This window comes from Saccostrea cucullata, unplaced genomic scaffold, assembly GCF_032062105.1.
Source record: "Saccostrea cucullata isolate Sc308-1 unplaced genomic scaffold, CSIRO_AGI_Scuc_v1 ctg599, whole genome shotgun sequence".
NCBI lineage: Eukaryota > Metazoa > Mollusca > Bivalvia > Ostreida > Ostreidae > Saccostrea > Saccostrea cuccullata.
The window spans coordinates 739180-752515 of NW_026938938.1; the positions used below are offsets into that span (position 1 = coordinate 739180).

General features: G+C 34.5%; 1 protein-coding gene across 1 annotated transcript in view; it reads right to left on the reverse strand.

Annotated features, from left to right (window-relative positions):
* The window catches only part of LOC134251910 (telomerase reverse transcriptase-like), a 27655-nt gene extending 14644 nt beyond the window's left edge, over window positions 1-13011 (reverse strand). Inside the window, exons 1-14 of the mRNA XM_062734330.1 lie at window positions 12855-13011; window positions 11026-11143; window positions 10691-10741; window positions 10082-10194; window positions 5905-5990; window positions 5621-5716; window positions 5234-5441; window positions 5051-5118; window positions 4554-4728; window positions 4313-4448; window positions 2108-2195; window positions 1879-1949; window positions 720-830; window positions 469-565 (exon numbers count right to left, since the gene is read on the reverse strand). Coding sequence (XP_062590314.1) covers window positions 469-565; window positions 720-830; window positions 1879-1949; window positions 2108-2195; window positions 4313-4448; window positions 4554-4728; window positions 5051-5118; window positions 5234-5441; window positions 5621-5716; window positions 5905-5990; window positions 10082-10194; window positions 10691-10741; window positions 11026-11143; window positions 12855-12949 — 1513 coding nt within the window. The 5' untranslated portion in view covers window positions 12950-13011. The remainder of the gene's footprint in view (window positions 1-468; window positions 566-719; window positions 831-1878; window positions 1950-2107; window positions 2196-4312; window positions 4449-4553; window positions 4729-5050; window positions 5119-5233; window positions 5442-5620; window positions 5717-5904; window positions 5991-10081; window positions 10195-10690; window positions 10742-11025; window positions 11144-12854) is intronic.
* Between the last annotated feature and the right edge of the window lie 325 nt (window positions 13012-13336).

The following is a 13336-nucleotide window of genomic DNA, read 5'->3' on the forward strand; positions in this document are numbered from 1 at the left end:
TAATTCCTTTGCTGAAATTGCAGCATCTGAAACTTTGTCTGGTACAATAAAACACACTAAAACCATCTTCCATGCATGTCTAATCAGTATAGGACACAGAAGTAATTAAAAAGAAAACTGCTCCAAAAAACTTAACCTTAACCTGGGACGCCGACGCCGACACCGACGCCGAGGGTATCACATAAGCTCCCCCCAACTTCGTTGAGGTGAGCTAAAAATGGCGCGATCATACCCGAAACAGAACTTGACCTAGATATTCATGTGATATATCTGTATACCAAATTTCATTTCAGTATGTGCAACGGTTGCGAAGAAAATGAACGGAAACTAAGTGGACCGACAGACCGACAGACTGACCGACAGACAGCAGCAAAGCAATATGCCCTCCCTTCTTTGAAGGGGGGCATAAAAAACTTTTCACATTCAAATCTTGTTTCCATTGCTTGTGTTAGTGTTGTAAATATTTACCTTGAATGCCATTGTTGTGTAACTTGGACCATACTTTCTTTCTGTAGAAGAACAGCTGATTTCTGTACACAGCAGTTTCAGTTACATAAAAAAAATCCTGCAATTATAAGAATCAGGGCTGATTACTTTGACACATGCAACCATTCCAGTCCCTTTCCCTCAAAGAAAGGGAGACAAAAATGGGAGTCCTGACATAAGGATATAAAAAATATATTTTCTTTAGAGAAAAATTCAACCTCTGACACCCTCACCTTAACAAGAGTAGTGATGAAATTATTCATCAACCAGTACACCAGAGTAGACACTAAATTAAGCTTCAAGCAGTGTGGAGAATCCCTAGGTAACCAGGGAATTGACTTTGTCTGTGAGGAAAAGTAAAAAAAAGTTGTGACCAAGGTTAACGTTTTTAAAAAGTAGTTAAAACTCCAAGGTCAAGGTCAAAGGGTCAAAGTTCTTGGCATGCAATGAAAGGTCTTCTCACAAAGATTACATACGTGAAGTACGAAAGCCCTAACCCTTACCGTTTAAAAGTTATGGTCAAGGTTAAAGTTTTTTCAGAAGTACGTAAATCTCCAAGGTCAAGGTCAAAAGGTCAAAGTTGTTGGTATCCAATGAAAGGTGTTGCCTCAAAAAATAAATGTGTGAAATATAAAAGTCCTTGTATCTAACGTTCAAAAGTTGTGACCAAGGTTATAATTTTTAAAAAGTAGTTAAAACTCCAAGGTCAAGGTCAAAAGGTCAAAGTTCTTGGTATCCAATGAAAGGTCTTCTTACAAGAATAAAATATGTGAAGTATAAAAGCCGTAGCCCTTACCGTTCAAAAATTATGGTCAAGAATATAGTTTTTTCATAAGTTCGTAAATTTCCAAGGTCAAGGTCAAAAGGTCAAAGTTGTTGGTATTCATTGAAAGGTCTTGTCACAAAGAATAAATATGTGAAATATGAAAGTCCTAGTACCTACCATTCAAAAGTTATGGCCAAAGTAAAAGTTTGGAATTTTTTAGTAAAAGTAGTTGAAACTCCAAGGTCAAGGTCAAAAGGTCAAATTTGGTGGTACCCAAAGAAAGGTCTTATAACAAGGAATACACATATGAAATATGAAAATTATAGCTCCACTAAATCAAAAGTTATGGGCAAGGTTAAAGTTTTTGTGACGGACGGACAAATCTGACGGACCGACCTTAACAAGATAGTGATGACCGAGGACAGACGAATGAGATTTAATGTCCCCTCGCTTTCGCGAAAGCGGGGGACAACAAAGTCAATAATCTAAAAAGCTACACAACACCATATATTCCAACAAGGAAATTAGAAATTATAAGCAGAAATTTTTAAAATAAGAAGAAATCAAGTTCATTTTAAAGCTAAAGGAGTGATATCTACATGTATATATATTTTTTTAATTTTTACCTTTATTCCTTTCATGATCTCACCAAGACAAATTTTCTCATATCTTCCTAGGTATATTAATTTCTTTACAGCTGTAAATAAAAAGAAATGTTGTCAATTGTTTCATATGAACATTAATCAATAAATTGATTCTTGAAAAAGGTGATGAGGTAAAGATTACACATTGAAAGCAGTTTCTTAATGAGAATCATATCCATTGTGAGCTCAGAAGAGTGAACTCAGACATTACATTTTAAGAAACAGTTCCTGTTCTCTTTGCAGCCAAGAAGCTCCTCAGGAATAACTGTGATGAAAACTTTCCTCAAAAAGATGTACACCTATTCAACATACAAAATACTTCAATATAAGATATGTGCATAAAATCAATCCTGTCATTTATTTATTTTGGTTGTAAAACTTCTCCTTGACCCACTGTATTATATGTATATATGTTTTATATGTTTTTGTACCTCATGTACCATTTACATGGTTTTGAGTGAATAAATTGAATTGAATCAAGTGTAAAACAGATTTTATATACAGTTAATTCTCGATAAACCGCCACCTTTTGTAATTTAGAAATCATGGCGGTATAACGAATTTGGCGATGAATTGAATTTTCCATCTTTTAGGAAATAAGACATAGAGTTATCGTTCTTAGAAATACCATTTAGCGTTTCTTTTCTTATTATCACATGTACATGTATATATAAACATATTTCTATATTTGAAAATACTTCAAGTAATTTTTTAATGTACAATTTTGCTAAAACAAAATATTCAGTTATGAAATTAAGACAAGTACATGTGTATGCATGTAAATCTGCACGTTTGATATTGAAAAAAAAAATGCTTGGTCGATCGTCGTGATATATTGCCTATAGTACGCAAAATAAGTTCTTGAATAAATTAATTGTTTATGAAATCATAGTTAATGAAACGTTCACAATTTCTGACTTATAATTAATTTTTAAGCAAACTTTGCATTGTTTTTAAAAGCAGAGATCATCAAAATATTTATCGTTATCGGCGTACTTTGCAACGACCGCTTTCGTGGCGAAGTGTTGATTTATAAATGATTTTATTAAACAGAAAACAAAATTGTTCTAACAGTTCATGTTGAAATTATTGTTTAATTAATTTACTTAATTGCACCTTGACTGGCTTTGCATGCTTTACAACAGGGATAGCGTCAACCAATTAGCCGCGCTTCACTGACCACATGCACCTGTGGCGGTATTATCGAGATGATTGACACTTAAAAATGGACGTTTGTTGTGAAAACAGGGTGGCGGATGGCGGTATGCGAATTTGGCGTTATAAAGAGAATTTTATATAGCAGGAAAAACGTTCTTGGGAAATCATGGCGGTATTGCGAAAATGGCGATGAATCGAATGGCGATAATTCGAGAATTGACTGTATATCAATGTATTGTAAAAAAAAAAAAAAAAAAGCATATAAGACCACGGAAGATTAACTGGCAAAATTGGAAATATACAGCTTACGTCATTTCTGTCTGTTACAATCAAAACATTCAGTGATAGACAATGTAATGGGTGGGTACAATATTCGACGCGGACGTGGGGAAAACATCGGATTGAACTTGCAGTTCGAAATTCATTTTCAATCCACCTCAGCTACGCTAGAAGCCACAGTGTTACTGACTGAAGACAAATAATTTCAATTTTGGTACAGTTTGAATTTTTTGGTCCAGTGTTTTAAATAAATATTAAGGGACAAATATTTCATTTCTGTTTGGTAAATACATGTTTGTGTTAGGGGAGGGGGGCTTAACAATTTTAAATAAAGTTGTCCAACATTTTTCAGTGAGAATAACTTTAAAACTCATGCACTCTTATAATCCTAGAAACAAACTTTGTCAAGTTAAGTCATGACCTGACTCGACAATTTTTTAACCCCCCCCCCTTCTTATCAAGTATATCCTGAAAAAATAATCTTTGTCTTCTATGATCTTTCGCGCCCTTAAAATTATAAGCGAAAACTCGTATTAATGTGAACTTCAAACAATAGGTATTCGGGAGTTGAAATTAGTTGATTTTTGGATCATATATTCACTCTTAGCTTTGAAAACAGTTCAGGTGGATTGAAAATGAATTTCAATCTGCAATTTCAATCCGATGTTTTCCCCACGTCCGCGTCAAATTGTACCCGCCCATTACATTGTTTATCACTGAACGTTTTGATTGTAACAGATAGAAATGACGTAAGCTGTATATTTCCAATTTTGCCAGTCAATTTTCCGCGGTCTTAATGAAGAGCCAGGGACCAACTATTTTACTTCAATATAAACCTAATTTGTTTTGTCTTTTAAATTTACTATATACTTCAAAGTCATGGGAAAAGAAAATTTTGCTATAGACATCAATTCATTATATGCCTGATTGCTATGAGCATGTTTAACTGTCTAGTTAATCCAGTAAAGCAGCTGCTAACCTTTTGAGGAGGAACATAATCTTGGAGGAGAACATGGGTGGGGGTGCTTCGGTTTCTTCTCCCCAATCTATGGACTCTCTTTCTGGATGAGGAAACTGGACAGCAAGTGTGCAGGAAGGCTAAATATTTACAGCTTCTAAAAAAGTATGGAATGAATATACTACTACATCATGCCATATACTTTATATAAAATGTCGGGAATCATTGCATTTAGACTTAATACAAGATAACTTTCACTTACTTGTGGTTTTCATGTAATTTTCCAAGTAGTTCCTCTAAAGATGGAAGAAATGGAATGTCTTTAGATTTCAGGGCCGTCTGATCATTACAATTGAGAACTGATACTCTAGGATCATCCCTGACATCCAGTGTGAAAATCTCCTTATATAGACATGGATTAGGACCTGACAGAGGATCTTTGGTAGAAATCAAAGAGAAACACATTCATATACAGCTCTGTTTGACAACTTATTCAAACATAGTGGAGAAAACATTTACAGGAAAAATACATTAAAACTTGGTTACAGTTAGTGAAGATACTGAGACCTCAAATTTTGCTTTCTTTACACCAAGATCTTTTATATCAACATGAAAACAATTTGATGGGATTCCTAAAAGAATACTTGTAACTGAGATTATAAAAAGTGAGTTCTTTGTATTTTTTTTTTAAACCTAAATGTAGTTTTACTGTTTGTATCTTTCTCTTAGCAATGAACAAAAGCATTAATACCAACTTACGAGCTGCTGGGTATTTTTCTCTGTGGTCTGCCGAGTACAAATAGGACTGAGTCATGTACAAATGGTATCTGTAAGGCAGGGGAATCAGTGGTCAGTGTATGACATGTATCTGTCTCTTTGTAAGAAATTTGTAGTCTCTTTGTAAGAAATTTGTAATCTCTCTATAAAGGCATGTATACATACTTGTATGGGTTAAAACTCTGAGACTGCTCTACATTTCTAGGTCCCTCTACTGTTGGATTGACAAATTTTTGCAGTTTCACTTTCTTTGGTTTAGGAAGTTCAGAGTCTTCAGTCCTCTTTCTTTTTCTGCTCTGTTTCCTCTCGGTTTGTTCATGAGCTTGGGGTTGATGATGTGATAATTTTGATTTCTTTGATTTTTTCAGACTGCCTATCAAAACAAATTTATTTACATTTATACTGTTACACCTGTAATTTATAAAAATTCATGTATGTATATTTTTTTTTTACTTAAGAACCACTGTACAGGCCCAAAATCTAAGCCATCAAACTTCTTTTAATTTTGTTGAAAATATGATAACTCTTGCAAAAATCCATTTAGTTTCTTACTCTTTCGAACTTTCATAGCAAACTTATTTCTTCGCTTTGTGCCCTTGGACACTGAAATTCCACCTGTAGACTTTACTTTGACAAATATTGGAATACCTGTGGGATAAATGGGAAGCATGGAATGGAAGCTTGCAACTGATATTGCACTCAATTTAAAATGGTTGTTCTGTTGATGTTTCACACTTTCATTGGTTTAAAGATAAAATGTGACTGTCAACTATATTTCTTTGTCTGTCATCAACATTGTTTTTTAAGACTAGTTTTGATCACAGCTTCTAGCTTACCTGTAACTTGGATGTAGCAAGATTCACCACACAATGTAAATATAGCTGTCTCTTCTAACAGAGCTCTCATCCACACATCACCAATACTACACAAATACAGGATATTCAAAGATTAGGATCTTGCATGATTAACAAGAGGCCCAAGGGCCTTGAATCGCTCTTCTGATAAATTGTACAATCTATCACTTCTATTTGAAGCCTCTTACTCTAAGGACTCAAGATGCATTAATTGACAAAGATTGATGGTTCTAAGCCAATAAGTACCTCAAATATTAAAGTAGGTCACTGTGACCTTCTTATGGTTGACATTCTCCGAGGACCAAAGATGCATCAACTATCAGAGTTTGATGATTCTACGCTAATAAGTACCAGAGATAAATACTTAAGGATACACCAAAGGTTTCCAAAGGGCAAAATTTAATTTGCTTGTAATTCTTTCATTAACAAAGATAACATATTAAAAGTATAAATCATTTGAAAGCTTCTTAATTTTACTATTTAATGATCTTAATTTAAATTTTCATTTTCATCGTATTTAAAAGTTATTAATATTTTAATGTAAATATTAGTGCATTCATATTTTATAAATCAACTTTTTTGTATTCCACCTCTCAAAGTCAAAATTTTGCCTCAATGTAGAATAAAGATTGAATTTTAAAACCGTATCTCAGATTTTTGATAAATCTTCTTATTCAAAAGTTACATCCATCTGTCTTTCAATGTTACCAATTTATTAGCCCAATTCTACATTTCCCCCAATAATTCGAGAACTGAGCAAGATATCAAAAATCTGAGATACGGTTTTGTGAACAAACATTTTAGACACAATCTAGCCAGTTTTCAGAGAAATTGGTCAATAAATAAGGGAGCTGAATCCTTTGAAATAATACCACCAACTGTCTGATCTTACTTTACAGTAGAGGGCAAAAACCCATTACACAACAAAGTCTGCCAAAGCTAGAAATATATGACACCTTGGAGATTCAGCTTTGGATACCTGTCACTTATCCATATTTCCTATGCATATTCACAAGAATGGGAGGTTCTATTCTTTATTTAGGTGCTTTTAATGAAGTAAAATAGGTTCAATTCTGAGTCAGAAAGATTTCCCGGCAAAATGGCAAGAGCTAAGCTCCACCTCCTATTTCATGGTCATTAGTGACCTGTTACATCTCCTTCCCTAAATCTAGAGTCCCTGTAGTTTAATTACTGATAACTTCTGTGTGGCTAGTGAAGAATTCCCCAAGTGGTCACAGTGATTTATTGCTCCTTTCAGTAGCAGGCAGTTACAGACCAAATCAGAAGCTTCAATAACGGCACATTCACATGTGTTAGTGTTTATGTTTGATTATTGTTAAATAATTAGAAAACCATTCAATAATCAGCAAGAATTTTTCATGCATTATAAAGCAGTGATTAGCATTGTTTTCTTAGCCAAAAATCTCAAAATTGACAAAAATCTTGAAAAAAGCCTTTGGTGTATCCTTAAATAAAGCAATAAAATGTCAAAAATAGGTCACTGTGACTTACTTTTTGGTCGACATTTTCCGAGGACCCAAGATGCATCAACTGACAATGTTTGATGATTCTAAGCCAATAACTATCTGAGATAATCAAAAGTAGGTCACTGTGACCTTGTTTTTGGTCGACATTCTCCGAAAACCCAAGGTGCCTCAACTGACAACGTTTGATAATTCTAGGCCAAAAACTACCTAAGATATAACCATAAAGTGTCAAAACTAGGTCACAGTGACCTACTTTTTGGTCGAACATTCTCCGAAAAACCAAGTTGCATCAAATGACAAAGTTTTGATAATTCTAAGCCAAAAAGTACCTAAGATACTTAAATATAGCCATAAAATGTCAAAAGTAGGTCACCATGACCTCCTTTTTGGTCAACATTTTCAGAGGGCCCAAGATGCATCAACTGACAATGTTTCATGATTCTAAGCCAATAAGAACCTGAGATAATCAAAAGTAGGTCATTGTGACCTACTTTTTGGTCGACATTCTCCGAAAACCCAAGATGCCTTAACTGACAACGTTTGACAATTCTAGGCCAATAAGTACCCAGGATAAGTAAATATAGCCATAAAATTCAAAACAGGTCACAGTAACCTACTTTTTGGTTGACATGTTCCGAAAACCCAAGTTGCATCAACTGACAAAGTTTGAAGATTTTTAACAAAAAAATACCAAAGATACATAAATATAGTCATAAAATGTCAAAAGTAGGTCACCATGACCTACTTTTTGGTCGACATTCTCCGAAAACCCAAGTTGTATCAACTGACAAAGTTTGATGATTCTAAGCCAAAAAGTACCTAAGATACTGAAATATAGCCATAAAATGTCAAAACTAGGTCACAGTGACCTACTCTTTGGTCGACATTCTCCGAAAACCCAAGTTGTATCAACTGACAAAGTTTGATGATTATAAGCCAAAAAGTACCTAAGATACTTAAATATAGCCATAAAATGTCAAAAGTAGGTCACCGTGACCTACTTTTTGGTCGACATTTTCCGAAGACCCAAGATGCATCAACTGACAAAGTTTGATGATCATACGTCTGAAAGTATTCAAAATATGCCTTTTAAACAATTTGAAAACAAATGCCTGCAAAATTCAAAAAGTAGGTCACAGTGACCTACTTTTTCATAAATATGTTTTAAGGCCCCAAGATGCATCAGCTTACAAGATTTGGTGAAGCTAAACCTCTCAGTATCTGAAATAATGGGATTAAATGTTTTAGAAAAGATAAGCCATAACATTCTTAAGGTAGGTCAAGGTGAACTACTTTAAAGTTGATACTGTCCGAGGTTCCAAGATGTGTCAATTGACAAAGTTTGATGATCATAGGCCTTAAAGTGTCCAAAATATGCCTCCAAATCAATCTGAAAACAAAAGCCCGTAAAATTTAAAAAGTAGGTCACCGTGACCTACTTTTGTGTTAACATGATGTGAAGTCCTAAGATGCATCAACTTACAAGATTTGATGATCCTAGTCTTTATAGTAAGCAAAATATCAACGTTTTTATTAAGTGTAAATTTTGGTTAACTTTGAAGTGACCTTGAGACCACGCCCTTTGCCCCAGGGTCATGCCTTGAACAATTTTTAATCTTCAACATATCCTGAACCTTGTATGCAAGTTTGGTGAAAATCTGCCAGGTGGTTTGGAGAAGAAGATTTTTTAGCAACCAGTACTTTTGGTTCTATTTTCCTGATTATCTCCCCTTGTTTTAGGGTCCCAACCCTAGTTTTAGTATAAATGGTAGCCCTTGGGCCAAGGATACCCTGTAACAAATTTGACAATGATTGGCGAAGGGGTTCTTGAGTTATGGCCCATATTCTAAAAAGTTAACGCACACCGCACGACGCACACCGCACAAATGGCCATAGCATTAGATCTTTGAGCCTTTGGCTCAGAAGAGCTAATAACTGTTTAGGATATTTTTATGGTAGATCTGTATGCTAAATTTCTTTTCTATATATTAAACTCTGCAAAGAAAATGAAGGGAAACTGCAAATAACTGGAATTTTTCCATGTCCAAGGGACATAACTCTGTCCAAAATAGATCGATTGTACCAAAACCCCAAACCTTTGGCCATGAAATTCACAATTTTGAAAGAGACAGCCTTATTTAACAAAACTATGTACATGTACTTGGTTAGTTTATTTGATACCCAGGAGCAGAGAGGAAGATTTTCAAAGAAATAATGCATTTTCACTATATAATCTATTTAGCCCCGCCCTAGCGCTAGAACCCCGACCCTGGGGCCATGAATTTCACAATTTTGGTAGAGTACTCAATGCTGATTACAATCATGCCAACAGTTTGACTGCTTGATGTCTATGAGTAAAGAAGAAGATTTTTAAAGATTGCATTAATTTTACAGGTTTGGCCCCACCTCTTAAGCCCCAAGGGGGCAAGGCCCATGAAATTCATAATTTCTGTTCCCCTTCACCCATAGATTCTTTGTGCCAAAATTGGTTGAAATTGGTTGAGCAGTTGCAGAGAACAAGCTGAAAATGTTCAAATGTTAACACACGATGCATGACGCCGGATATAAACAGATAGCAATAGGTCACCCGAGTGACTCAGGTGACCTAAAAATCAGAGAACCAGATAGGGATACAATTAAGTTAGGAGGATACTGAGATCATTTAATTTTACCATTGATGTAGCTTTTTCCACACCCCTTGATGTAATAAGTTGACACTGGAGTTAGGATGTCTGTATTCTATGTTGGTGAAACAGGAAACCTGAGCATCTGGGTCATCAGACATCTACCAAAAACAAATATCATAATTTAAATTAATGTAATTTTGCTAAATCTTATTCACCAAAAAAATATTTCACAAGATTTTGAAATGTTGATGAAATACTTTTATCTTTGCTGTAACTATTTTGGACAGTTAACTTTGCTATAACTATTTTGAACAGTTGGTGCTATAGGGTTTTCAATATTACCGTGTATTCTTTATGACAAGACCTCTTCCTTAATAACAATGTTTTTACCAAATAATCTTAACCTTGACCTACTTTTGAAAAACTTTGACCTTTGCCATTTTTCTGAATGGTTGGTGCTAGCTTTCATATTTCTTAAATAGTCCTTTTGACAAGACATTTCTTTGGGTACCATCAATGTTTAAGATTTGGAGTTGATTTTAACCTAGGTCTTGGGCTGGCTTATAGGAATATCAGTGTTTCACAAACACATCTTGATAACCATTAAAAGGATCATCAAAGAATGAAATTCTTACTATTCCAAGAAATTCTTACCATTCCAAACCCCAGGGTTAAGACATTACTCTCACCTTGACGCATCAATTTCTGAAAAAAAAGATATTCTCTCATTGACACATGTATTTTAAACACCTGTATAGTAATTTTCATCCTGTATTTTAGCCCTGTTGCAGAATGTCACATAACTTTCATCTTTTACTTTTCTTCCAATGTCATTACAAACATATCATTTTCTGTGCAAATTTTTGCGATTTTTCTTCTATCATATTAAAGTTTTCACAAAATTAATAGTTATATTTAAGATAAAGTTGGCAGATGACATATATTTTTTTGCATCAACTTTGGAAATCCTTCATGTAGGACATACTAACCTCAATAACTCTCAGTACCAGCTCTTTTGTCTCTGAAGGTGGAGAAGATGTGGTAACAAGTTTGTCCCGCACATCCACATTGAAAGCTACTATCGTTGTTTCCAAATTTCGTAAATAGCTGAAAAATTGAAGAAGTACAATGTATATGATGAACAGCATTTTTGTATTTATTATGAATTAAGTCAGTGAGTGGTCATCTATCTGATAAATTTTCTTTATATTAAATGATAAAATACCTAAGTCAAAGCATTTTGCCCTTATATTGGTATTACAAAACGTATTGCAATACCATGCTTTTTGTCATTGTATTGCAATGCACCAAAATACAGTAAAACTCATTTTAGTAAAAACATGGATATTGCAAATTCACAGATATAGCGAAATCATTTTGGATCCCCGGTTACATAAATTTCACAAATTCCTTATATGAATATAAAAAATTACAGATATAGCAAAGTAATTTCATAGGTCCCAGTGACATCGTTAACCAAGTTTTATCGGCACGTCGATTTACCCAAATGGAACCCAAATGGAAACAAATGGACCCAAATGGAAATCAAATGGAATATTAAATATGTATTATCGTATTTTATTACTTATTTAAAATGTTAAAAAAAAAATTAACTTACAGTTACAAATGGAGTGTTAATAAATCAATTACTAATTTCTAGCATTGTATTTTGAGACATGAAATTGAATTATTTTTGATATTATTTTATATATCGACAAAATCATGGGGTGGGGGTGGGGGGTTGGTCTCTTCCCCCCCTTCTCCACTCCGTTTTTATGGCCATGAACACTATTTACTTCAGTTTTGTGTTTAATTATGTGCAAAATTTATTCCAAATGGAAAAAAAGCATATTTTTAAAAATAAAATATAAGAAAATAATAATATTAATTATTCTCCTTTTATTAAGTAAAGTTCATTATTTTCAATATTTTAAATAAGTAAAAATTTGAGAATATGATAATATATATATTTAATATTACATTTGGGTCCATTTGATTTCCATTTGGGTCCATTTGAGTTTCCATTTGGGTCCATTTGGGTTTCCATTTGTTTCCATTTGGGGTCCATTTGGGTAAATCGACGCACCCAGTTTTATTGTATCTATATTTTTGCCTAACCCAATGTTGTCATGCTAACAGTAACACACATGCCATGCTGAACTGCTTACACGAAAAACAGTCGCTAAGTCGGAACAGCACTCGTTCCAACTGACCTAAGTTGACAAAAAATTGGTTGGAGCTGTTCCTTTGCCAGATGCTCAGCACATTGAATTGAAAGTTGCAAGACCTTAAAAACCAAAGTCTCTGGTCTCAGGGTAAGCATTAACACAATACAGATCCCTCAATGTTCAATGTCCCTGGCTGAGTGCAGGGTAAAGGTCTAAATTTGAAGCTCTTTATCGGTATATGGTTATGTCTCTATATGATGCCTTTGAACTTACATACAATACATTGTGTACAGTTGTGTTAGTGTGATGTCGCACTTAGATTTAGCACACCGGCCTGTAGTTAGAATAATCTAACTGTGTCTCGGTACAAGCCCTCACCGGGTCCGTAGGACAATATCATTTTAACGATAGAACATTCAATCTAACTCTGTCTCGGCTATGCGCTAGCACACTAACATTAGCAAAATATGTGCAACTGCCAACAATCTGTTGTAATTGTGAACTAGCCCATTGTCATTTCGCGCGTCCACGTCAACATTATCAACGCATTTTTGCAATTTGGCAAGTGATAAAGCGCTAGCGCAGTGTTACTATTACGCGCTATATGGCCTTATTGGGACAACATACCTATTTGCTATGACGATACCTACCTGTTGGAATCATCTTCTGTGCATACAGTTCCAAAGGAATGAAGCCATTCCTGCAATGGCAGTGCGTATGTAAACACTGACCGAATGATATCCATAATGTTAACTCCGTCCACGTACGGTTTGTCAAAATTTGGCGCGTTTTGGGGCTGGTGGTAAATCTAGTACTGCCGACTCCCGATTCTCTCAAGTAAATCTTAATGCTTTTTCGTCGACCAGTTTCTCAACATCACTGAATAGATTCGGTTAAAACTTAACAGGCACATCAACTCGCTATCTCGATTTATTATCAGATTCATTTAAATATTATAAATGTTACAAATGATGACATTTATCAGTTGCACGTACACTATCGGCAACTCGGTTGTTATCGGACACTCGGTGCAAGAAAAGCAATGTTTAGAAAATGTGGGTAATTTTAAATTTCATTTATCAACGATAAATTTGTATTTCAGCAACTAAAGTTTGTGATCTATGATAGATAA